The 26,489-nt window shown below is 47.1% G+C and overlaps 1 protein-coding gene across 3 annotated transcripts in view; it reads right to left on the minus strand.

The window, feature by feature from the left end:
• Window positions 1-664: 664 nt before the first annotated feature.
• The window catches only part of 5-HT1 (serotonin receptor), a 128,963-nt gene continuing 103,138 nt past the window's right edge, over window positions 665-26,489 (minus strand). For all 3 annotated transcript variants that reach the window (XM_031971913.2, XM_031971910.2, XM_031971924.2), the window contains 4 exons: window positions 6,150-6,293; window positions 4,474-4,629; window positions 3,946-4,106; window positions 665-3,652 (listed from right to left, as the gene is read on the minus strand). In XM_031971913.2, the coding sequence (XP_031827773.1) occupies window positions 3,169-3,652; window positions 3,946-4,106; window positions 4,474-4,629; window positions 6,150-6,293 (945 nt within the window). In that variant the 3' untranslated portion in view covers window positions 665-3,168. The remainder of the gene's footprint in view (window positions 3,653-3,945; window positions 4,107-4,473; window positions 4,630-6,149; window positions 6,294-26,489) is intronic.

Consider the following 26,489-nt stretch of genomic DNA (forward strand, 5'->3'; position numbering starts at 1 on the left):
ACAGAATTTTCAGTGTGTCGTAATTCATTTGTACAAGTGCACTCGAATTTTAAACCTGAAGACTTCCAGCATCAATTTCATGTATCGAACGCATTTCTCTATCGCGACGGCAAATATGCAACGAAGTTCGGAGTGATAACACCGGTGGTCTTGTTTATTCGACACGCTGGACCGTTAACGTCGGCGAATGCTGATTACAAATACCGTTATCGACATTTCCTGACCAGTGATTCGAATATTTCCGTTAACATCGATAGCTCAACGCGTCACGGTTGCAGTTCGCGCGGGTATCTTTCATTCTGCATAATAGAAGCCTGTCTAATCGTCGTATTGTCTCCATTATTAGCCTCGAGCTGCGCGCAATTGTACGATATCGAATTTTCTGACAGCGTTAAATATAAACTGTCAACTTTCTCGTCGAAGATTTCGATTGTCTCACCGTTCAAGCGTCGCCGTCGTCTCTCTTTTTCCCGGCTCGCAATTAGATCGTAAACTGATTCGACGTTAACGTGCAAGGAAATTCGAGGAAAGGGGAACAGAGTGTTCGCGGTCCGTCAGCCGCGGAAAATGAAACGGTGCGCAGGTTGGCGAACACGAAAAGACGGGGATGGTTCCTGGGAAACAAAGCGGATAACGTCGAGTCGACGTCGGCCGAGAGTTTTGAAACTGTTGCGTTTATTTACATCAGTGATTGCAAAGAAATATACATACGAAGCATCGTTGTAAACGTACTTGTCTTTCGATTTTTTTTCTCCGTTTTCTTCTCTTTCCCTTTTTTCGTCTACTTTTTCTTCCCTTTTCTGTTTTTTTTTGTCGTTTTGTGTCCGGAACGTGCACCCCTCCTGCCTCCGTTGCGACGCGCGAAACCAGCGTTCGTCGCCGCTCCGCTTTCTCCCTTTTTAAATATTGCATCATCGAAAATCGGGGCACAGCCTTAAACTAAGTGAATCGCTGGGCAACGGGTAACCGTCGTGCTACTGTCATTTAGTATTTACTTTTATCGCGTCTCTGGCTTATCCTTTTTTTTCGCTTTTTCTTTCGGTTTAGTTTATTTGATTCTCTTCAACTCCGTTTTCGCTGCGTCGTCGAAGATGGTTTAGCTGGTAAAACGGCGAAACTCGCGTGACTATTCGGGTAGTACAGGATGTATGTCGTATATAGTAAGGCGTTATCGGACGATCGTCGATACACAATCATCTGGTTAATTTACAAACGACGTCGATGGGCCTGACTTTTCTACTCGCTGCGACGCGCGACGTTTTGGCAACGCTTTGTCCCGCCGAGCGACTTCGACCGCGCGATGAAAGGAACGTTTCCTCTCTATCGTACAACCTTGTAGTGTTAACTATCGAATTCCGTGGATTAAAGAGGAACCGGGCAACTATTCGTCGATCTCTCGAAAAATGCAAACCGTTGCTGCCCGAAGAATTCACGTTCCACGTCTCTTTTGATAAATATTAATCTCTTAATCAGAGAGAACCTACCATTCATCCGTAATTATTTCGTTTAAACGGAAAAGAGAGCACTTCCATGCCCATTGAACGAATAAATTAAATAAATGGTACCTCGCGTAACGCAAGTTTAATCATATTTATGAATAAATCACTTGAAATTCAATTTGTTTCTTCTTTAATTGAGTATGGGCGTTCCGACAGATAAAATACACGATTATCAGACTCGAGCGCGATGGAAAATGTTTGCTCCGATTGTTTTCAGTGCATCGAAACGTGGACTCTCCGAGGACAAGTCGAATCGAAGCGCATTCTCGTCGTTTGTTCCGTCGAATCGATACAGAATTTGATAACGACGACCATGCACGCGAGCTCTCGCGAACTTCGGCAGTTCTTACTACCTGAATGATAGATTATTTACAATGAAATGGCTGTCCTCTTGACTAGGGGAGCAAAACGTCGCCAAGACCCGCGTGAAATCGATGAGCGCTACTTTCGACGAAGAAGGATCGACGTTATCCTCGCTGACGTCTAATTTCTATTATTAATCATCGAACTCTCGATCGTCTTGCGAACATCAACGGAGGAAATGAATGTGTGGTTACGCGTCTGTACGTAATTCCGCGTGTGGATACATGTGGATCGTGTCACGAGAGGGTGAAGCAGTCGCGAGACCGATCATTTCCGCTCGGTACAGCCTGCGTCTGAATTCGAGTTTCAACTGAACGTGTTCGTGTACTAACGAGTAATCCGCAATAGTCTTTATTAAATTAAAGTACATGAAATTTACAATGTTTCTCACGTGTTCGTTATAACTAGACTGCGACGGTTAATTGTAAGTAAAAATCAATAGAATACAAACTGCAATATAAACGGGATCTCTTCTGAATATTTGCAGTCTACTTACAATTCAATTTACAAACGTTCGATTATCATCTAATCAACTGAAAAGCTCCCTAAGGAAATACAAATCTCGCGAGTGTTCTCTCAAATATCAACGCAGTCTTCTTCTTTTCCTCGATAACAATATCAAAACGATCTCACGGAACAACGTAGATTACTCGCCAATACATCCAGTGGTTAATATTATCATAGACGTATCAGAGAATGCATCTATCTCAAAGAGAACTTTCATAGGGTAGTTCTATCATAGAAACAGTCGCCTCGAGGCGTTGAATAGCCGTCGAGGTGTCGAGCATTGAAAAAATGGTTCACAACGAGCTCGACGAGTCCCGTTAAGCAGAAATCCCGCGTAAACGGTAACTCGGTTATATATAAACCTCCGTAGAGTCTCTTCCGCGATAAAATAGAAACTCGCAATCTCATCGAACCAAACCCAGATCGTCTAACGTTGGAATGTTCAACCGATTACATTAATGAATCACAATTCGTATATTCTACGCACCTCGTACAATCGCAAAATAAATTAACCGTCATCGTGAATTGACATTTTGTCGTGCAAGAGGCTCTCAGTTTAGGTTTCCATCGCGAGGTCGCCGCGAACCCTGTCGCCTCGTCGGCAACTTTCAAGGAAAAATGTCTACGGACTCTCTAAGGCATGCCTAAGTACGTGACACGGTAGTTGAACGCTATCCGAAGGAGAAGGAAGTAGTGTAACTGTATATACACAGGACTCGCTCATCGTCTAACACTCTCTCGTCCTTGCACACATACTCGCGTCCATGCATACGCTCTCTCACAGTCCTTAAATCCACTGTCAGCGAATTATCCTGGAACTGCCGCACAGCATCCTCTTGAACGCCTGTCTGAATTCCGGCGAGAACACCGTGTAGATGACGGGGTTCAGGGTGCTGTTGAAGTATCCCAGCCATAGAAACACGCTGGCTATGAGCTCGGGCGGCTCGCAGGCCTGGCACGTCGCTCGCAGCAACGTGACCAAGAAGAAAGGCAGCCAACAGGCGACGAACGCGCCGGTTATTATCGCGAGCGTCTTCGCGGCTTTCCTCTCGCGTTTCGACTCCATCGTCTCGCGTGTCCTTCTGCTGGACGTCGAGTGGCTGGTCGACGGGTTCGTCACCGTGGTCGTTGTGGTGGTCGTCGTCGTGGATACCGTCGACGGCGTCACCGTCGCGGATTGCGTCGCGTTCGCGCCGTTGTTGGACGAAGATTTCTCCGGCGAGATCGACGAGTGGTCCGGCGTCGATCTTGTTATGGTGAACGCTGTCGACTCCTCTCTTGGCCTGGAAAGATACAAATTTCAGATTTAAAGTGAAATTTCGATTAGAGCAATGTAAATTCATTATTTTTCTCGAGACTTTGTAAATGGAAAATTACTGTAGATTATTTAGCATTTTTGCTCGAGATGCTTAAAGAGCAGAGGGGCAATCTACGATCTCGGGATAATGAAACGATTTTCCCAAGGCATTTTCTGCAAGGCTCGTCTCGGGAATTATGAAAGAATGAGGTTAGATTAAGGTTTTCCGCCAACGAGCCTCGTAAAGTGCGTCTATTACGGTTGTAATGGAGAGAGGACCTTCTCGTGACGAGTCTGAGGATGCCTCTTCTCTCGCGGGGCGGCTGCACGATGGTACCCGGTCTCTTTCGGATTCGCTTTCGTGCCGCTTGGAATATCCTCCAGTACAGGAATAGAATGACGAGCAGGGGAACGTAGAAAGTGGCGCAAGTGGCGAAGATCTGTGAAGTATTTCAAGAAACGTTACATCGACCCCGTCGTTAAATATTTCAATTTCGTTTTCACTTTATCGCGTGAACCCTCGGCGAAATACGCCCGATCGAAACTCGACGTTTCAATCGTTCATTAAATCGAGTATCCCATTTTCTATCAGCCAACTTAAGCAATTAATTTCTATCAGCTCCGCCGCAGAGTCTGCCGCGAGTCTCGGAGAGGCACTCTGGAATATATTTCCTGGGAAACTAGTAAATAGGGTTCTGATTCGATTCAAACGTCGCCGTCTTCGAAGTCACGAGGCGTGCTCGCCTTCCGAGGCTTGAATCTCAATGTAATATTAATTCCAATCTGACGCGGCGGTGATGTACGCACCTGGTATGCGGGATCCTGCGACACCAGACATGTCCCATCCGATATACGGTTCAAATAACCAGGATCTTTCCAGCCTAGCTGGGGAGCCAGCGAGATTCCTAAGGACACCACCCAGACGGTGATAATCAGGATACCGATCCGCCTCGGATTCCTCGCCTGGAAGTGAAGAGCATTCCTAGAACCGCTATCGAACCCAGGAATCGAAGCCTTACCAGCACCATCTATTCTCTTTTTCATTATTTCGAAAATGTCCGTTCTACCGGGGAATGGCGTTGATCGTGTCCGAATATCCGGGGATGTTTAACCGTTAAAATAATACGCGAGAATATGCTTGCGTGGGAAATCCGTGCCGGACGATTGTCGAAGGGGCGCCGTTTATTGAAACCCCCGCACGAAGAAGAATCCAATTTTACGCGAGGCCGACAGGCCAAGAGGATCTCAGTCGATCGCAATTACGAATGTGTTCCGTTCCTCCCGCCGGAACTATTTCAATATAGCTAGTTGCTCGTTCGAGATGGCCGGCTCCCCGAACTACAAGGATATCTTCGTAATCCTACCGTTCGAAATCCCAGGCTGGGAACTATCCCGAACATGCGGGTACCGGTACCGGGATATGCCTGGGATTTAGATTCGATTTAACATCAGCTGTCATTGATACGATACCCGATCGATCGTTAGACGGAAATCGGGAGACGGTCGCGAACAGCTTCGCGCGAAATCGAGCTGTTAAATATGTACGAATTCCGGTTTCCAGGTTTATGGATCCTCGCCCGAACAGCGGCGCGAACTGTTCGGCGAAATTGATTTGAACAGGTGTCCGAGAATGATTTATCTTCGACCTTCAAAGTGGTCTTTGGTCTTTCAATTAGTCAGAGTGCCGAGCGTTATAATCCTTCGCTCCTTTTACACGCGATAATGTACTCTTCCTTTTTGAGCTCTCTTTATATTCTCCGCTGACGAAGTTTTGAATAAAGATTGCGAACTAGGTGGGAACGTAAAGAGACTAAAGAGAACGTCGAGGAAGGAGGATGAAAGGGAAGCGAGCCAGAGGAAATTAATAAGTTAAAAATAAGGTGAATAGTAGAATACTTTGCAGACCCGAAGCTTCGCTCGCAATAAAATTAGCTAAGAATTTCATTTATGGAATTAGCATAGTCGGAGGTTGCAAAAGAAAGAAGCAGTTCTTTTTAAAACTACGAAACAAACATTTCTAAGAGCTGTTACTTCTGGCTGATCCACGAAACCGCTCGTAATTCCACAAAAAGCAATCAATTTCCAAGATGGTCTCTCAGTTAATGGAATCGCACTCGCGCCGACTACTTCGTTTGCCCAATCCCCAAAACGCTTTTCACGGAACTCTACGAACCACTCGCGAATAAAAAGCGAGCGAAAACGAGCTAGATAGACGCGACAGATTAACTGCATCCTCCTCTTTAATAATCCCCGATTCCTTACGCGGCGGTACAGGGAGCAGGACAACGGGGACAGGTTATCGAACCGCATTCCGAGATCAATATATAGAAGCGTGTCTACGGCGTGTCCTAATCCCGTTGCAGTTGGTCCTGTTGTGCTCGAAGGGGTGCCCGGCACGCGATCGTGACGTAAGTTCGTGTATTCGTTCGGTTCCGGGGTGTCGGCCACCTCTGCCCGTCGACCGCGACGCGGCGTTAATTAACCTGTATATAATTGAGATCGGTGACTGCCCAATATCTGTCGACCGCGATAGCCACCAGATGCAATATCGAGGCAGTGCAGCAGAGAACGTCACTGCTGGTCCACATGTCGCAAAGCTCGGGTCCGAGCGACCATCGGGAGTTTATCTGTAATAAACAGAATAATCCGTTAGTGGGGGAACGGTGTTCGGAGGATGTGTGCGTGAGTGGTGTGGCCGGATCGATGCGCTGCGGGTTCCGGGGGGTGTCTTTAACGACACCTTCAACCCTTCACCGGAATCCTCGAGGCATCGAGCCTCGCCCCCGACGAACGCGATCGTCCGCGGGTCAGGGATTATTTACTCGAGCTTGCTCTTCACTTTTCAACCCGCGTCGCTCGGAGAATATTATTGCTCCGTTTTACCCGGGGGCCATTGTAGCGCCGGCGTCAAATTGATTTTAATCTGCGCGGCGCGGCGCGGCACGACGCCTGCCGTAGAAAGCTTTTCCGCAAGCTCTCAAATTGTTAAATGTTTAATGCTGACTTTCTGCCCTCTCCTCTCGCGGGCCACTCATTGTTTGAAAGGAAAATAGTGCCGTTAGAGGAATTACTCGAGCCGCGCAACGCCTCGAGTGCCGCTGCATCGAAGGTAAAGGTCTAATTACAGCGGCCCCTATAGGGGAAAATATCGTAATGAAAACACGGTTACGGAATGTCTCGCCGAGAAATTCTAGTATCTGAGCTCCGACCGTCGGAAACTATACTTATAACAGACACGACATAATGAAAATTGCTGTAGGAGTGGACTCGACAGTGGAAATTCCGGTAATACTGCAGACTCGAAGCGCCGCGCCGCCTTCAAACGAGTAACTCCGCCGACATGAAAATCCTCCTGTTTCACGGTAAGTAAGCTAAAGTGCATGGCACGCTTATTTCCAATTTGCTACATGCGCGTACTGCGAAATTGGCCATGTAAATAACACGCTTTGTTACGCGTTCGGGACCAGATTGGATTATTTGTTGTTATCGCGTCAATTTTGCTTCAGAAGACTGAGACTTCCGGTTGTTTTCTTTTATGCGGGAACAAGTGAACTTTGTGCGGGTACTGTACAGTCGAACAAATCCGTGTAAATATTTTTCAACTTGTACATATAAGAACTTTACCTACAGGTGAAAATTACAAGTAGAAAGAGTACGAATTTTTTAATGCCAATGCTCTCTAAATGTAGGCGGAAGCATGCCCTTTACAACGCACTTAGCGGCATAAAGATATCTCAATCCGTTCCCGAGATATAGGGCTTCAAAGCGCGACGCGCGAAGTTGCCGCGCGAGGCTCGTCAACCCCCATTGACGAGCCCGAATTCTTGGAAATGCGTACGCTAATAGTAATAGTAATAGTAAAAATTTCATGAATCACCGGTTGAACGGCGCACGTGCCCCGCGTGTGCGGTAGGTCAGCGAATGAGCGCGAGTGAGAGGTCCGAGTGTGCCAGTGAGGCAGGTATAGGCGAAAAATTAAAAATTATGGTTGGCTTCAACTCGCGATATCTCCGGAACGGATGGTCGTATCGAGATTCTGCGACTTGCGTTTTAAAGGTGAGGCTTCCCCGCTTCCAACGAACCTAGTCTTATTAATAAATATTTACCGTTTCTTTTGTTACATGACTTTAAAGTTAACACAATTTTAATACGTTTTGGTGGGTACTTAATCGGTCTCTTTTTATCAGTACGTGTTCTTAAGGGTTACAAAATGATATTTCTTAAGAAAATAATCATCTATGAAGTACACACATTCTACAGTAAAAGTATACAGGGTGTACGATAAGTTATACGCAAGTACACGAGAAAATTGCTGTCCAGTTTTATCGAAATCTTTCATCGAAATTTCCCAATGATTTTACTGAACGTCTCACTAACAGTTTATGGTAATTCTGCGGGATTGGCGTATAGTTACGATGAAGAATATCCGAAAGCTGATCGGGTTCTGATCGAAGGCGCTTAGCGTTCCCGGGGAGCGACTGGTTGTAGAGATCCCACCCCCGTAATTGGCCTAGTTGTCGGCCGGCGATCGCTCATTTCTTCGACGTTCCGTGTAAGTTGGATCGTAACATGTGGCCGGAACTCCTTAGCTCCGCTCGACGACAGAGACGACGGTGAACGCGATGGCTCCGTGTTACGAGTTCTGTCGACGTTCGGGAACAAAGCACAATGGGGGTTAATAATGCCAGAGACGGGGAGGAAGACCGAGGGTGAGCCGAGGAGCTAAAAGGCATCCAGCTTTATGAAGGAGCCTTCCTCGTGCCGGCAAGAAATGGGGAGGCTTCCCTTCTCATCGAACCAGGGAAATCTCCAGTGGCCGATCTTCCACTTTTTTCTTCCCTTGTTAGAACAGGTTACATGTGTAGTGCCATCCACTAACGAGGAGGAACTAGGTTACCGATCCTCCCAAAACTTTCAGGAAACCATCCTTCTTCTCGCGGAAAAAATCTGCAGACTGCGTCGTAGCTGGATCACGGAATTTCATGCACTCACGTCGAATGCAAGCTCATCGAATTCCATATGACGCAAACAGCAAATTCAATGGAATATTTACTACAATAATTATTTCCACAACTGGTTTGTGTTAATTTTTAAGTGAACCGAGCGTTGAATCTTGTTGAAAAGTTCCTACTTTCAGTCGTCGTATCGTCTTCGGTAAATGAATTCGTCGATCAACGAGATATATACCTCGCGCAGCCTTATCTTTGACACGCTTCCTTCAATTCGCAGCAGTCGGGAATACGGAGGAATTAATTCCGGTAGTAGGTTTCCCGTGGAAACGCAACGAATCCTGTTTCGTTATCCATCCACCGGAGAGAGGTATAGACGTTTCAAGCCTGGTTAATTAAAGACGTCTCGCCAGTTAATTACAAATGTTGACCGGTGGACAAGGCCGAACGCTTCGAGGTAGTTGTAGCTAGTTTATCCGCTGGTAAATTTATAGCGGCGAGATGCAAGGAAGCATCCCGCGGAAGGTTCGAGAGACGAGCGACGTGCGGCGGCGATAAATAATTCATTCGTAATAAATAATAAAGGTGACGAGTGCGTCCGTCCCACTGAAAGCCCGGTAGCCCGCGGGGCGTGTCGCGCATGAATTCGAAGCTGGTCGCGTGAGAAATTTGATATCGCGACCGGTAACGGCTCACGGTTCCTTTAAAAGGTTGCGCCTGATTTTTCGAGCTGTGTTTCTAAATAAACTCGCCCCTCCTCCGTGAAAGTCGCGACTTTCGCGCTTACGTAAACGAAAACGGGGCCACGGTCTCCAACTCCCATTGGACCGTCGACGACGGGGGGAAATTACTCTCGGACGCGTTTACAATCGTTCGCCGCTGCGATTATGCAACTTCGACACGGCCCGATAAAAGCGAGCGAAACGATGTTTTTTATCGCGCGGATCGAACCGGAATCCGGGGTTGCCGGGATCGAAGTTTCCGGGAACTTTAATAAAATCGAAGAAGCGAGGTTCCGCCCTAAGCTGCCGTTATATTAAAACAATATACAAGGGCAGAACTTTTTCGAGCGTTCACGGGCAAGACCAATAGCAATAAAAATTTCCATTCCGCTGGAACTTCCTCTCTTCCCCGACGAAGTGAAAACTCCGTGAACTCGTGATTTATCTGATTCCCCTCGACTTGTTCGCTGGTCTCTCGTTATATCACGTTTGTCGGTCGACTTTTATTGTTATACCACCGAACGAATATTTAAATAGCGCGGAAATTCGGTCGGAAAATATTGCCGTTAAAATTCTATTTTCCGTAAGTGTAGCGATACGTCTACTATTTTTCAGTGTACGCGTATAAAGACAATATTCCGAAACGTGATGGATCGTGAATGGAGAATTTATCGTCGAAAAATTCCCTAGCGATACGAGAATGGAACGTTACCTCATTTTCCAGCGCTAGGATTCGATTCCCGGGGGATTCTCTTTTCCTCGAGATCCATTACACGATGAGCTAAGGTGATCGGGATCCGTGAACGCAATCGCGTGCCGGTGCAACGGTGCATTGAACATAAGCCATTCGAATATCTGGTATCAGCGGGCGCGACGGAGGAAAGGGGCAAAGGCGCGACGGGGGAAAGGGGCAGTCGGCATCAGGCGGACAATAGAATCTCTGGCTCGGTTGTCTGACCCGAGACCGGCCTCGTAAATCATCTGCTCGTGTCAGCGTGCAACATACTCTCGTAAGGAGATTAGGATCGATAACGGTATCAGAATTCCAGCAGGGTGGTCGCGCCGCGGGACTTCGGGATTTTCGCTAGCTCGCGGATTCTCTAATTATCGTTACCATTCCGACTGGAACCGACAGCGCGCGAATCTGTGTATCGTTCGCTGAACTGTTGGACCGGTTCCAAAATCATCGAAATCCACGCTGAGGAGTTCGCGAATCGCTGGACTCGAATTCCGCCGGATTTGCCAGCGGTCCTTCTTTCCTTCCCACAATGCGCTCGTGTCGTTGAGCAACGATTCGCTGTGGATCCAGTAAAGTTTCTCGAAAGATTTTGCGAAGGTTTTCCGATACTGTGCAATTATTCGAGCGCGGCATTTCAGACAATAGCGAATTACTGTTCGAAAGTTATGATCGTCGACCTCTAATGTTCTCGGCAGCAACTCAGAAGAACTTAACGAGAGTTCGCTTCAATGAAAAATCAGGATTACGGTGAATACAGAAAAATCTCAAGCTGGAATATAAATCTCATTTCACTTTGAATACACGATAGAACGTCTTTCACCGACTTCTGATCGGATTTCACTTCCCCAGGAATTCAGACATCTGAAAGTCGATTCTAAAAGCATTTTTAAAGTGTCCTTTTTTCGCTCGGCCGTTCCTCCGGCTCCCGTCGACTCTAGAAGCCCGAGCAAAACGTAATCGATTCCCTGGAAAATAACTTCGAGCGCCGATGAAGTGAGCGCATTCGTTTACCCGCCCTTCCGAATCGACAGGCCGTGCTCGGCGGAGTCAATTCCGAAATTAATGTCCATGAACTGTGGAGCAACAAGTGCTGAAATTGTCATAAACCGCCGTTCGAAACGAACCGCTGAAAATAGCCGCGGATGAAACGTCGATCCGCGAAACTGTCGAACTTCTCCGTTGCTCGCGAACTTCCTCGGTTCCTCGAAATTCTCTCAATCAAGCCAATTGGCGGGGTATTGGCTTCCCTTGGTAATAAATTGAATCAATCAGAAAGGTAAATCGAGCTTGACAGACTTCAAACGTTCGTTTCCAACGGGTTAAACATCGTCGCTCGATATAAAATAAAGTGAACAGCGTCGCAACTTGAGCATCAAGTTTTCTTTGGCAACAATTTCCTTTCGCGTGGAATTTTACAGCGTCTTCGTTCGAAAGCTAGCTGGTTAATTAACGTCGAGCTAAGCAGGATCGGCAGAACTCTATATTTCAGCGTTCTCAAAAGAAAGGTCTTAAGTGTTACGTCACACGGCTCAAGCGAACTCGATTTCCACTTACATTCGGGCCTCGGTTATCTCGGATAAACGGAATCAGGCCAGGCTTGTTGAATCGAGAGCTGCCGGTTAAATGAGACGACTAGGGATGGTACAGAACTGAAAGCTACCCAGGGAACCGGCCACGGTGGGAAATTAATGGCACTTCACAAAAGGATACAATTCATGTGAGAACATTTTTCCCGTCCCTGAGAAACATTCCTTTTCTTCCGGCTCTCTAAAAATTTCAATTGCTCGCTCATGATGAGACGCCGCTGCCCTTTGTCGAACGGATCCGCTCTCTTGTGCCGCTATGCCTTCAAATTGCGACTTCGTCGAGTAACAAAGGTAATGCCCAGATTTCTATTCACAGAAGGCTACTTAGCGGATTAACAATTTCTAAGAAATTCGAGGTGACTTCTTTATCGCTGTTCAAATTATTCACATATAGCAGATGCAGAGATTTATATTTAGAATTCCGCATGGTTGCTTCCTAGAATCTCAAACTAAAGTAACAGGTCACTCGTATTACATTGAAAAGTACAAAGTAAAGCTTCGAAAAATGTTCGAACGAACTTGAAGGGAGCTGTTTCTCAAAGAGTTCCAGGAGGATGCTAATTTTTATTCTTGCCGCTACACTTTTCACCGGCGAAATGAAAAATCCTTCCTCCCCCGGCATGCTCGCGGAATTATTTATTCAGCGCGCGTGTCCACGGCGAAAAGAGAATCGGAAAATGTTCTGTTAATTAACGGGTCTCGTCTTTCTCCATATTCACGGGCAGAGAGGAAGGTTCGCGCGAGAAACGGGGACGAGGTCGGACAGGAGATTCTTCTGACAAGGGGTGAAAGGTGCGCGGAAGGAGAGTGATGCTGATAAGAGCGGCGAACGAAAGAGGGATGTAGGAAGGGACTGACGCATGCCTGCTTAAAAGTCCATTCATGGTATTGGAATCCAGCTTCGAAAGCCAATCGACTTTTGTCTTTACTGCGCCCCTCTTATCCTCTTGCCCCTGGTCTTTCTTCTCTTTCAGACGTGAAATCGAATCCTGTCTGCAAATATATTCGTTTAAATAATTCGCCCTTCCCTCCGCCGTAAAAATAACACACTGTCTTTGCCACGGATTCAATTCAATTCTCGTCAATCGAAGTGTGTTATGGATTTCTCTTCGCACTTCGAAACTTCGATCCCCGATTGAAAAGAAATATAAATTCATCGACGATTGCTTCGAAAATCCGGCGGATGTTTTTAATATTCCATTTCAATTTCTACTGCGTTTCATATTTTAAATGGTTCCTAGATAGTTCCTTTTTTTTATCTTCGTTTGAATTGGAGACGCGCGAAGCTCGAAAATTAATGGAAACGCGTAGGCCCTTCGTTTCGTTTCCCGAACATTTCCGCGATCGTATCGATTGCATCGCGAGCTTGGTTTTTCTAGGTTCCCTTCGGAAAGCATTAAAAGTAATTGTAATATCCGGAAGCAGCGTCACCCTTGTTTCAAGATATTGTTCCGGGACGGGCGTGTGTAAACGGTCCGGGTAAGCGGTAAGAAAACGATCGAGAAAAACGTGATCCGCCGGCGGAACGGGAATGGGAGTATATTCGGGGGGTCGGGATCACCAGAAGTGGAACGGGTGAACAATAACGAACGGTACACAAGCATCTCGAGATACGACGATATAGAAAGAAACTGCGGCTTTTTACCACGTGCGGGGAACGACTCTTTCGGCCGAAGAAAACCGGAAGCGACCGCGATGCGTCCGCATTTAGGACACGTTCAACAAAACACTCCCTTTGAACAAAATCGTTACACACTCGAACGGGTCGAACGTTTCCCAGAGGCGATCCTGGTCGAATTAAAAATAAGCGTTCACTTAATGACGGTGAACGAACCGACTGCTCTTGTTTCCTGTTTGACTAAATTAATGAAATTTGCGTGAGTATATGTTTATTTATTGTAAAGCCTTATTAAGGCAGTATCCTTCAACATACAGACAACTAATGGACTTTCACGAGAAGTAAAACACAACCGGTCCACGAAGACTGCACGACAGCATTTTATCAGTTTCAAAACGACACTCGAACTCATTATTCACGCGACATATTTTTTTTTACTAGCCTGGCGGCGCTCTCTTGGGAACGTTATGGTCCATGTACGGGATACAGGATAACGAGGCTGTTAAATTTTATTTCGAGGAACAAAATAGACTATCAAAAATACTACTGAACATTTTTACGGCAACCTGCAAGCTACCTTCTTCCCGAAACGACACGCCCAATGGTAACCTCAGCATCCTATTTACTATTAGTAAAAATATTTTATTAGTGCCGCGTTCTCCATTGCCAGTTGAAGCGTGAAACGATCGTAAGACGGTCCGTGATTCCAGACAGTCCCAGTTTCAATATTTGCTTTGGAGGAGTTTTATTCGTTGTTCAATTTGATTCGTCCAGGGCAAATAGTACGAGGCAAGGGTCCGACGAAGCGAGCAATTCACCGTGGCACGGTCAAGCGTTCTCCCGTCTAGCATCTCGTAGAAACAAAGAACGCGCGCGACGAGGTAGAAGGGCACCCCTTTCTCTCGCAATCGAAAGAACCTTTCGATAGCCCCGTCCGACGGGGCGAAAGATGCATCGCAAATAGAAATGTCCGAACGCTGGATAAAGCATCGTCGCTCGAGGAACGAGGGAGAGAGAGAGAGAGAGAGAGATGTGCCGCATCCTCTCCGTTGTCCGTGGCAGGGAAAAATAAATCCGGATGCCTGGACTATTCATAAGATCGGCACGGTATTCAAACGGGCTCGTGCTTACTCCGTGCGAAACGATGGGAAACGTGGCACAGAGATAAGTCAGGTGGCCACTTTTTCGCTGGTTCGATGATACGTATTCTTCGACGAACGTGTCAGCATTAATATCGAGGAATCGCCGTTTTAGCTAACGATTCTGAACTTTCAAGGCAGATGGTAAATAATTGTTGTAAGCGAAATACGCGTCTACTTTATGAAACTCCATTTCATACAAATTTCAATTGAACTTGAAGGCGGCGACGAAGAAGCTTGGAAAAACATTGAAACAGAAATTGTCGGACGAATATTAAAGACTCCATTAAGCCAGAAATCAAGTAAAAACCTCATCAAAAGTTTCTACAAGCAATTCCTCCGTTGATCCGTCGTCAGAATTCCGGAAACGCTCTGGTGAGTTCCCTCTCCTAAAAAAGGGTACAGTTAGTATCAATTCGTGCTTGACAAAATCCGTGGGACAAGCGGGAATAAATGCATCCGGGATTATCGTCGGGTTTACGAGGACTTTAGCAGCAGCCTCAGGATCAAACTGACGAGGAACGTAAAACCGTCGGGAAGACGCAGTTAAACCTGCCAGATCTTTGCGTCGTAAAATCGTTAAAGTAGCGGTGCGCGGCCGTCGCTCGTCCGGCAAACCTGGATCGTAACACCCGGCCGATCGATGGCGTGTCGGACAGGCCATCGGGCCTTCCCGTCTTCGAATCTTCGCGTGAACGTCGGCCGGAGGAACTCGGAACCGTTCGAAACTTGTCGATCGGACGAAGTACGCGGGAATCCATAATTCATAAGTTACGAGGATCCTGGATCGCCGGGAACGTTTTACGGGATGAACGTTCTCCAGTTTCATTTTCTTCAAAAAAAATATCCTCCCCTGTAAATGATATTGGAGACTTTTCCCGTGGAAATGACGTGTTCGTTGGAAAATCGTATGTTGATATCGGAGCACTGGAGATTGTTCTTTTTTTTGGAAAATTCCGAGGTCGACGACAAGTTAACGGAATGACGGATATTGCGAGAGTCTAGGGGATGAGTGAGGCGGAATAAAAGCAAAACTAGGGGTAAACGGGGAAAGTGAGAGGGTGGGAAGAGGGGAACGGGCGTGGATCGGTGGGAAGTCTGGGCCGTTCAATCGACGTCGGTATCGAATCGTGGCGTCCGAGGGTCTATTGTGAAAAGGGATAGCTTGAAAGAAGATATCGCCTTCTATAGGAATCTCCTGACTGCGCCGGAGGACGCGTCGAGCCACGGAGAATTTGTCGAGGGCTTACAAAGAATGGAAAACTTATCCCTTGGAAACGATGGGCCACCTCCGAGGTGGGATGAGCGAAATTTTTATCTAGATAAGGTATTTCCCAGGCCGATGTTCTGCTGTGATATTCACGCGAAACGGATAATAAATTCCTCAGTTCCTGCTAATCCCGCGACCAAACTTCTTCTGGAAATTTCCTTCGCAAATTCTCTTTCAACCCCTTGCGTTCTACACGATTCCTATTTTCTTATCTTCAACATTTCTCTGCTATCTTTATTGCTTCTTAAAAGTCCTCTGTATTTGATAACAGCGCATTTAACAAATAAAAGATTCCGCTTTTAATCATTACCATTCTTGCGACTTGTCTGAAGGAATCAAGATATTTCACGGAGATATATCCACCGAAATTGTTTCGCGAACTTATGCCTCTGTTTCGATTGACGTTTCCGTTAGAACAGCAGCGTATCCGATGATTCATGGGCGATTATCTATAAGCGAGAATGTATACAATTAATAGCCAGTTGCACAGACATCCTCCGATCAGAATCCTGTCACCCTTGCGGCTGGATCAAGAGGAAGATGCCACGGACGTAGGGCGGTCTGTGGAAACATGGATCGCTCTGTGGAATATCCCAGTCCAAGGATTTCTCTCTCTCTCTCTCTCTGTCGCGTTCAAATGGAAACCTGTTCCGTCCTGCTCTCGAAACAATGCGATGAGAGCTATGGGTCTGATCACCCTTCTAGTTCACGTTGAATCTCTCCAATTTCAAACTAGATAGAATCTCGACTATTTTGCTGAAATCCCTGTAGCTGTCGCTAATGATTAAACGTAGAATATTCCCCGAAATATTTCACGCGAATCAATTATTCATCCCATCGCGTTTGACGCATCTTACAGAAACTTCCCCTCGCCGCGCATAGAAGAATTCATTTTTGGTCGAATAATCGCGTCCAACGATTCAACAGCGAGCGCGATGAATAGCGCTCTCTCCGAACTGCCATTAGTTTCATGGAAATACCGCGGAGAGGCAGTAGCGTGAACCGTATTTAAAAGAATCGTAAAAGCGTTGTCTCGGTTCGCGCGAGAATGGAACTGCTGCTGGCTGCAGTTTCCCTTGCGCGGCGGCAAGAAAAGTAAACGATCCGCGGGAGAGAGTGTGTAAAGAGCTTTCAAAGGGATCCGCGGCTTATCCGTGAAACCCGTCGGAAGCTTTCCACGGACGCAGTTGAAATTGAAAGGTCCTGTCGTCGCGGAGGACTCGCCCCGATAACCGTCGCTCGCGCACTCTCGCCCAGTTATATTATACTTTTACAACCGTGGATTCTTGCTTACTCATTCGAATATCCCAACGAATAATTGGGTCGACCGAGGCTAATATCGTAACAGCTGCGAACGCTCTCGCAGATGATTCGAGTGCTGCGAGCAGTTTCTACGACGTGTACACGTATATGTTCCACGTGTATATGCCTTGAAAGTTTCGAACATGGAACTGGACGTTCGCTCGAGTGAATCGGTTTAACGAACGGCATCAGCCTGTACATAACGCTGCTATTTGACGTCGGTAAACAGCCACGCAAAAGCTACAGTGACGCGAACATTGAGTCGGACTTGGCCAAGTTCGGCATCTAGCAGTCGCGATATCGTCGCGAAGAAATTCTTAACTGAGACGAAGGAGATCATTCGCAGGGAAGTAAATATTGATTTGCTATCGAGCGTAGAACTTTATGCAAATTAGTCTTGCCGAAGCGTTTCAAAGAGAACCGTTCCTCTGGTATTAATAATAATATTAATCTCAATATTAATCTTCAATCTCGAAATTCTAATCTCTTCCTAATGCCCATTAGTTGGCTGCAACGGTCTCTCAAACTAACAATTCCATTCGCTGCGCAATTAAACTTGCTAGCAGTAACTCAGAATAATATGCTTATCCCGCGGAAAGTAAGTCCATCTTATTCCGTAGTGTCCCTCCATCCGTGAAACTGGCTGCACGGAGCCGTCCCCTAAATTGTTAAGCGTATTAGCGCAGCACTCGAAACAATTCGTCCGCCTTGGGTTTCGTAAAACAATCGTCGCGTGACGCGGCGAGGAATCGCCTCTCGGTCTGGAATACTTCTCCCCTGGCCTCGATTCGTGCCGACAGACGCTCGCCGTCGGCAGATAAAGCCCGTTGCTCCGCTGTTCGGCTGGTAAAACGGCGCTTCGCGCGTCAGTCACGTATCGATAATTTACGCGATCCGCGTTCCCCGGTAATGACGTCGCGGCGCTCGCGATCCTCACGGTTAACCCGGCCGATACGATCGATACGCGACGCGTACCAATTTGCCGGCGATAATTTTCGATCCTTGAACCGCCGAATCCCGTGGGATCCTCCGTGATCCGTTCAACGAGTCGGCAAGAGGCGAGGAGAATTTCTATGCCGAGTGATGCACGCGTGGAATCGCTAAGGAGACAGAGACTCGATACATGGAAATAGCTTCTTGAAAGTCTCTAGGTTCCTTTGAACAATGTTTAGGACCGATTCGAGTGGTTCAAGCAATACATTTTGAAACGTCTCTTTGAAAATAGAATTACTATTGTTCTCGTAGATAACGATTTCCTAGGATGCACTCGATTTTATACAATCGACGATACCTCATTTCCCCAGAGAACACTACCGAGTGCTTCTAAAATAATTCCGTCGCAGCCGGTTCCAGAAAAGAAAATTTCCACATTGTTTTTTTAATAATTCCCCCGGCAGGACGTGTGAAAAAACAAACCGGGGCATAGGAGCGTTCTCGAAGGCTAGCGCAGAGACAATGTGTGCGCTGGCACGCCCACCTAGGCGAGCGAAATCCTTTCGGCAAACAGATGAGGGTACCTCGCGTGGAAAGTTGAAGAAGACGTCGGAGGCGAAAGTTTTTGGTCTCGTCCGCGGTCCTTGACGTCGGGTTTTCCTATCGAACGAACGAGAACCCGTCTTCGGGTGTTCCCATCGTATCGTCCAAGTTATTTCGGCTGGAACACGCGACAGTTCCGATTTTTCCCCTAGAGAGTAGCCGGCGACGACGAGCAGTCTCTCCGAAAGTGGACACAAAAGAGGGATTAACAGCGAACTGTCTCTCATACAGTCGGCCGGCTAATCCGTGCCGGTACTCGAAACTTTTACAAACACGCCGCCGCCCCGCCCCCGGAACGTTTTCTCAATTACTTAGACTTTCGGGCGAGGGGGATTAAGTTAAATGTTAATTAGCTGAACTCAATTTTCGGGGACGAGCGCAACGGGGCTTGACCCAGAAAATTCCATCGAACACGTCCGGGTAATATAATCGGGTGATTACTTTTTGGGAAGTTTAATTGATTCTTCTAAGCCCCGGCGATCGAACGCTCGCGTTGAATCAAAGTTCGTCCGTGCCAGTTATGAAAGGGATTTTTAATATCGAGGTATAATTACGGACCGAGTAATTCCTCGTGCCGGAGGGAGTTAAAAGTACGATGCCGAAGATTTTACGAGAGACTTCGTTCCCGAGGAAGTCGACTTTGAAGACTTGCAAGTAGAAAAAGAGCGTCGCGGTCGGACACGTTTTTTCCACGGTGAATTCTTCTACTTTGAGATACCCGAAGAATAAGTGAACATTCTGATTCGCTTCTTAAATAAATTTCAATTACATTTCAAAGCGAAAACGATTCACGGCGCAACAGCGTTCATCGTCGAAGCATCGCCTCGAAGGCAGAAAAGTTGCCGTTTGTTTCGAAGCGTTGTTCTTCGAAGCAAGATGGCTCGTAGCTCTGGGAAGCAGCGAAAAGAGCAAAAGAAAAGAAGGGGCAGCTGAAAAAAACTGAGAAACAAATAAGGCCGCGGGGGGGGGGGGGAGGCCGAGAAGTAGAAGCTTCTTCAAAGTAAATGCACTTATTTGAGGGTGAGCGTCGCTGCTCGCGATATTACGAGCGGTTTTTAGCGTGTCTCGGGGATATAGTATCTCTCGGCGCGCGGCCGAAGCAAAGGCACGAAGTCCTTGGGAACGCCCCGAAGAAACAGCCGCTCGGTATTCCAACGAAGTCCCGAGGTCGGCTTATTTATTGCGACACGCGACTCGTCAACGCAATTTTCTTCCGCTTTCGCGTTTCCTCTTCCATTCCGCCGCGATCTAGGTTCACGGTGGTATGTGTGTGTGTGTGTGTGTGTTTTTTTACACGAGCGAGCAAGGGTCGATCCGTCACCGATGTACTCTGGCACTCCCTCAATCTCGAAAGATATTAATACACTGATTGGTATTGGCCGGGCTTCTTTTTCTCCGGCGAACAGCCACGAGCTCCGGAGATGATGGAAACTCGGATTAACTTTATCTCGATGGGCGCGTGGCTGCGAGAACCTCGGGCTGAATACTCGAAACGACTTTCCTCTCGTCGCTGGTATAGAGAGTTTTCTTGTCTTGGTTACAAATGCTCCCGACGAGAATGGCTCGCTTCGGGGATGGAACATGATCGGGGATGATCGTGATCGGAGTGGAATGGATTGATGGCCGTGCTTGTGGAGGCGTTCGTCGTCTTCAAATCTTGTCCCACTTTGCTGAGTTGCGGAGTCTGTTAATATTTTCGTGTGTAACGAGAGATAGTCGCGGTGTAGGTCTATCGTTCAATCTAGTAGAAATCTATATTGCACGTTATACGCGATACGTTCTCATCTTCGAAGTGAATGTATCTACACTTCGAATAAGCGGTTAGCGGAAAAATGAATTGAATGACAAAGGGTTAAGAGATAATGTAAAAATAATCTCGGTGAAAGGCGAGACGCAAGATCGAACCAAAGGCTGAAAATAATCGAAGCGATTAAAGCATTATTCAAACATTCCTCGGAACGTTCCCGCGACGCAAAGAGGTTCGAAACGAAGCGAAACGATTAGAAGATTGCACAGAGAGGAAGATAAAGGGCCGGAGAAAGGGAGGTACGGACAGTCTATCTGGAACATAAACAGCGTAGCGAATCAATACAACAAATTGTGCACGATGCAGAGGAATCCGAGACAAAGGACCTGGAAATCAGCGGTACAGCTCGGCGCGGAGCGAAACGGGATCGGAACCGGAGCGGATCATTAATGAAGCCAGTCATGATATCGGCAAGAATTGCGAGGGAGAGAATAAAAGCCCTGAAAGAGGGATAGAGTGATCCGGGCCGGTGGGTTAGAGGTAGAGAGGCGAACAGGGAAGAATCTACAGGCGGCCAAGCAACGGAAACTATTCAAGAACGGAGAAGAAAGGAGTCGGGAAGCGCGAGGAAGATAAAGTGCGCGAGCAGGAGAAAAAATCAAATTGAGAAGTGACGGAGAAAGGTGAAGAAAAAAAAGAGGAAGCGGGAAGAGAAAGAGGACTGTCCGAGTGAAAGGAAGAGAAACGCCGGGGAAAAGGGGCCGGCAGGATAACCGCGGCCGCAGCGAAAATAAGATAAATGAAGCGCCAGGGAAATAGGAAGGAAGCGGGCTGAACTTGTTTAAGAAAAAGAAGAATCGGCCGAAGGAAGGATTCAAAAGGGGGAATAATAAAAAGGCACGTTAAACGATAAGATACCGCTATATAATTTTTCTCGGAGGACCCAGTTTACAGTCGCCATCCTCGACAAAATAACTAGGGGATTTTAGTCCTTTTAGTGCTTTTTACACCGGAACGTGAAATTCTAGGAAATAAAAGGAAACTTCGGTGTTCCCACGGGAGGAATAATTAGACCGAGGATTTTTATGGACATTTACATTTTTGGCTATCCGTTTGTCGTGTTTCTACGTTTGTGCACAGCACACTCGTATAAATTTCACGGAGTATAAATTATTTAAGCCACAAAAGGAATTTCTACAAAGTCGTACGGACTACCGGTCATAAATATCATCCTTGACAAAGTGAGCTAACGCCTCCTCAAATATATTATCTTCCATTATCGATAAAAACAATGTATGTTTATTATTTTTCGCGGATTTCCATAACTCACGTGAAATTCGAAACAAAGCTTGAATCGTTTCGTCGCGTTAATTTCCGTTTAAATCGGTCGCGCACGCCGCGCAGGCGCGGGATCTCGGACCCGAACGGAACGCGTTGACAGGAAAAAAACGGCCGGTGGTACAATTCGATAAGCTGGTTTACAGAAACAAAATATCCGGCGGCAAACATTAGGACAGCGCTGCAGCGTCGCGCGACGACAAGAGGGAAAACAGCGACACTGTTCGCCGATCGGAATGAAAAGCGGCCGAGAGTTACAGTGTGTACCGTGCATCTTGTTTCTGTTGGCTTTTGATACATCGCATCGCGGGGACAGGATCGGCAAGATACTCTTTCCAATCAACTCTGTACCCGTCGAATCGATCATCGGTATCGACAGCCGTGTTGTTTAAATATCGAACGGAATGACGAAGCGTCGCGAGTCTCACGGTTTCACCTTTCGCTTCCCCTTTTTCGAGCACGGGGACATTCTCTTGTCCCTCTCGGAAGACAAACCGACCTCGTTCTCCTTTGAAAGTATTCGGACCGGTCAGCGATCCCGAATAAAGACGATCTCGCATGACAACGCGGCGTAAAGACGAAACGCGAGTGGGTCGCCCGACGAATCCCGGACGGGTCCAGTCTCCGCGGCCTCGATCTCTCATCGATCAGCTCACGCTCTATAAATTTTCGAGAGAAATTTACAATGTCCTAGCCGGACGTTATCTGCGCGAGACTCCTGTAATAGGTAGCGCCGTGAAATACGCGCGACGGAAACGTCCGCGAACTTTTAATCTGAAGCAGAAAGTTCGGGATCTATGGGCCAAACTGAGACTACATGTTTCCCGGAATTTTCGTTTTTCCGTTGCCTCCTCGGCCCGATAAATGAGCGGCTTTTAATGGGGTGTGAGTTTATCCGTGAAAAGCGATTTTCCAAGTATTTAGGAGTGATTTATCCCGCTGTAAGTGTTTTTTAAATCGAACTGGAGTGTAGAAACGATTACACTCGAATGTTATTAAACGAATATCGAAGTAATCGAGAACTTTCCAAAGTTTCCTAATGAGTTTTCATTACTTCTGAAAAATGAGTCATTTTCTTCCTCGAATACGTGTAAATCCAGCGTTTCCACAGCGTCCCGTCTAATTTCCCGTTCCTGAACATCCATCCGGGCAAAACATCCGGGATTACTCGTCGCAAACGACAACGTACGTTACGAGCCAGTGATTCCGGGGCGCGTAACAATTTTCCGCGCGGTTCTTCCTTCCCGTAAGATGTAATACGACATTCCCAAGGCGGCGGCGCAATTCCGGCGGGCGATCCGAACGCGGGCCCGCGTTTCCTAAGTGGAGCAACAATAAAACGGTTGACGTCCCGAGGTATGGGGCAGCGCGACACGCGAGGAATTCGGTGTCCGCGAATTCCTGCTCGCGGCCGACGCGGCCTCGCATTGTTGCCGGGAAAAACGAGCGGCGAACCGCCTGATGGCGGCTGGCCGCGTGACCAACGGAGCTTTCCAATTACATTACCGCGGAGAGCGAAGCTCGAACGACTGCGCGGCGAACGTCGCCGACGCTGCCGACGGCCCTCGTTGAGCGACGGCCGAGAGGGGGCGGGAAGAAAAGGGTGCTTTTCCACGCCATGTGTTTTAAACGCGAGCATAGAACTGGGAATTGAAGCTGTCCTCTCGGCGACGCCGACGTTCTTACTCGAGAGAGGCTCTAGGTAAAAAGGAGGGAGCAGGTGGAAGGGTTTGATTTCGCGTATATTGCGAACGCGTTCAACGGAGATTGCAATTGCTCCGCGAAAAGTGGGCTTATAGTCTTTCAATTCTGCGAGAATGTTTCGGGAATTTTCGGGTTTTTCCTTCAGTTGAGAAGTTTTCCAGTAAAGGTTGAGACTTTGTAAGGGTAGATTTAAGTTGATTCAATTCCAGACTCCTCGGATTTATAAAGGAGATTCGGAATTTGCAGGAGACCCGGAGTCTATGAGACAGTCTTCAATCTTCTGCAGTGTTAGCTTTAAACGTTCGTATCCTGCGGTTTCTACTTTCATTAAAATGTTCCTACGAACCGAAACGCTGTTTCCAATTTAATTAAAAATTCTGCCATATGAACTTTTTAACGAGCGCTGAAACATATTGCGAGTTATATTTTTATCTAGCAAATCGTTAAAGAGCAAATATTTCGGAATACGTATATCGAAATAAATAATTTAGTAGAAGGACTCAGGGATGATTCGCGTTGACCTATTTGGTGGGATTCTGGCGTTAAGGGATGCATTCGCGAGGCGGCAGTACGAGGTGAAACACGACGGCGGAAAGTCCGACAGCGGGGACAAACGATTAAAGAAACGAAGACCGAATGCGAAAGTTTTAAGACACCAGACAGCTCGGAAGACCTTCTACTTTGTTCTAATTAGGAGATGGGAGGCGAAGGGAAGGGAAATTGTTCAGAGGTGTTCCCTGAATACGGGGTAGGTCGGCTCTCAACCTTTGACTAACTTTTCATCCCCGCAACCCGGCCGCGCTGTCAAAGCCCTCTAAAAACGCTTAATGAAACGGCCGCGCCTGTTCCGCTGCCGCTGCTCCAGGAGTCGCGCGTGCATACCGGCGCCGCTCTAAGCAACGCCGACGTGAATAAGTCACCGGTGCTCCCGCGTTTAATGCGGCGGGATCTTTCGGCTGCTCGAGGGCCCTTCGAATCGTCGTTTAACGTGCAATTAAGGAAACTGCCGGAGGAGTTTTTCGACGAGGAAGCTTTGGAAATTCCAAAGGTTACACGGCCGCCTTCAAGTGAGACCAATTTACCGGTGGAAACTAAATATTTCGTTAGCTGATTTCTACTTGGGTTCGAGGTCGTAGACCTCTATTTCGTGTCGTTAGATGCGTGCACGATCGTACGAAATAATAGAAATTCTAGAGTTTTTATTTAATTTCTAGTTAAGCAGTGTTACCTAGCGATGGTGTTACTTGTGGCTTATTTTATTAAAGTCTTCATTGTTTAGTAACGCAGTGTTAACGAATCACCAGATTCCGAATATCTAAGAAAATGTCGGAAATCCATCGAGCGCACGTGCACTCGGTTACCAATCGACGAAGGCGTCTGTTCATGACACACCATTTCTACTTCGGCTCGATAAAGATTCATACGCGTTCGCAAATTCTTCGAAGTCGATTATCTTGGAAACGATGCGTCACTGGCAGAAATATTACTTCAAACTTTCGACTGATTTTTGCACGTACATCCGGAAACATCCTTTTCCTTTTCAATTCCAAAACTTCCTACCTACGTAATAATTCAAAATCCTAGAAAATCCTTATCCTACGATATTCATCGACGAACAGGATGATATTAAAACCCTAAATTTCAATTCCACCAGCTTGAAATTACTTTCGACGTGTATTGCAATTATGGTATAGCGAGTGCAAGAAGTTCCGGTCTTCGGGAGCTTGTTGAAAACGCATCCGCGCAGTCCTCGACGAAGATCGTAAATTCTGTCGGCCATCAATAGAGCTCAGGCCGTCTTAACCGCGACGCGGTAACAGTCGAGAAGTTGTATGTAAATGATCCGGGCGCGGCGCTCGCTATAATTCCGGGACAATAACGCAACGAGCTTCTTTGCCTAATGAGAAGCCGCTTGTTGCACTGTCTGGGTAAACCGGGGGTTGAGCATCCGTCAGTGGTATTACTGAATGAGAAATTGCCCGAAGATTGAGATCGAGTGGCTTCACTTCGAAGGATTACACGCCACGGAATTCCTCCAATATGTCTTCCCTCGCCGGAGGATAAACCGAGACGCGCCGGGGACCGTTCTCGCTGTTCAAATTTCACGTTACCGGCGACGGGAACAAATTCTCCATTGATCGAGCCTCGGTTGTTCTCCATTTCGAAGAAAATCATATCTTAGAAGATGCTTTAATAGGTAAAGAACGAAAAGTAAAGGAGTCGACAGAAATAGAAAATCTTCATTGCTCGATACTTAATCAGGATAATCCTAACATTCATTAATAACACTGAATCTTCCTCAATCATTCACGCGAGCAAAAAACCGTCATCTGTTACAGGAAACGGGAGAGAAGGAGACCGGAATGAAATATTAAAAATCTCGTTGCGGGTATGTAACGAATCCGTGAAAAAGTAATGAGCTCGTAACAAGCTGGTCTCGTGTCAAAAATATTCAGACAGCGCGTCGGGGTTGCTGGAAGCCTGCGAGCTCGAATATTCAACGAAACCGTCTAAACTCGCGCGTTATTCGCCGCTGTCCCCCTCTTGCCCGAATTCTTCTCGCATTCCTGCGCGCGTTTACATTCACGAGCATTTCCACCGTCCGTTTTGAACAAATGTAATGCAACCGCAGTGTAAAGCTGCACGCGTCCCTGTGTACACGACCTCAGGTGTGGCGGTGGGGCGGATTCACCGTCGCAAACACGCGAAATCAGGCGCGACGACTGCGCGCGGAGCCTTCGAAATGGGGTTGCCCTCGGGCGCGGCGGAGTTCCGAAAAGGAAACAAAACAGCGCGCCGTGAATTCATTGGATTCAGAGCGAGGCATTATTCTATTCTCGCCCAGATATATACTGGCGACGGAGTACCGGCGGACGAATGGACGAACGGACGGACAGGATTATAAACCTCCATTTGCGTCAGAGATCTTTAGAGGCCTGGATACATGTAGACGTATTTTCCTCCCTCGTCGCGCCGGGTTCTTCGGGTTGGCTCGCGCATAGACGGTTTCGACGTTAGCGAGGACAGAGGACTATATCGGAGTCGCGAAACGCGATGCGTTGGAGTTCAAGGGAATCGAGATCGATTAAGCTCTGATTTATTTTTGCTCGGATACGAGTATGACCTAGTTGTAATTAGTGGCAACGTGTTCTTCCGTTTGTCGTGATTGTATA

Source organism: Nomia melanderi, chromosome 1 (assembly GCF_051020985.1).
Source record: "Nomia melanderi isolate GNS246 chromosome 1, iyNomMela1, whole genome shotgun sequence".
NCBI lineage: Eukaryota > Metazoa > Arthropoda > Insecta > Hymenoptera > Halictidae > Nomia > Nomia melanderi.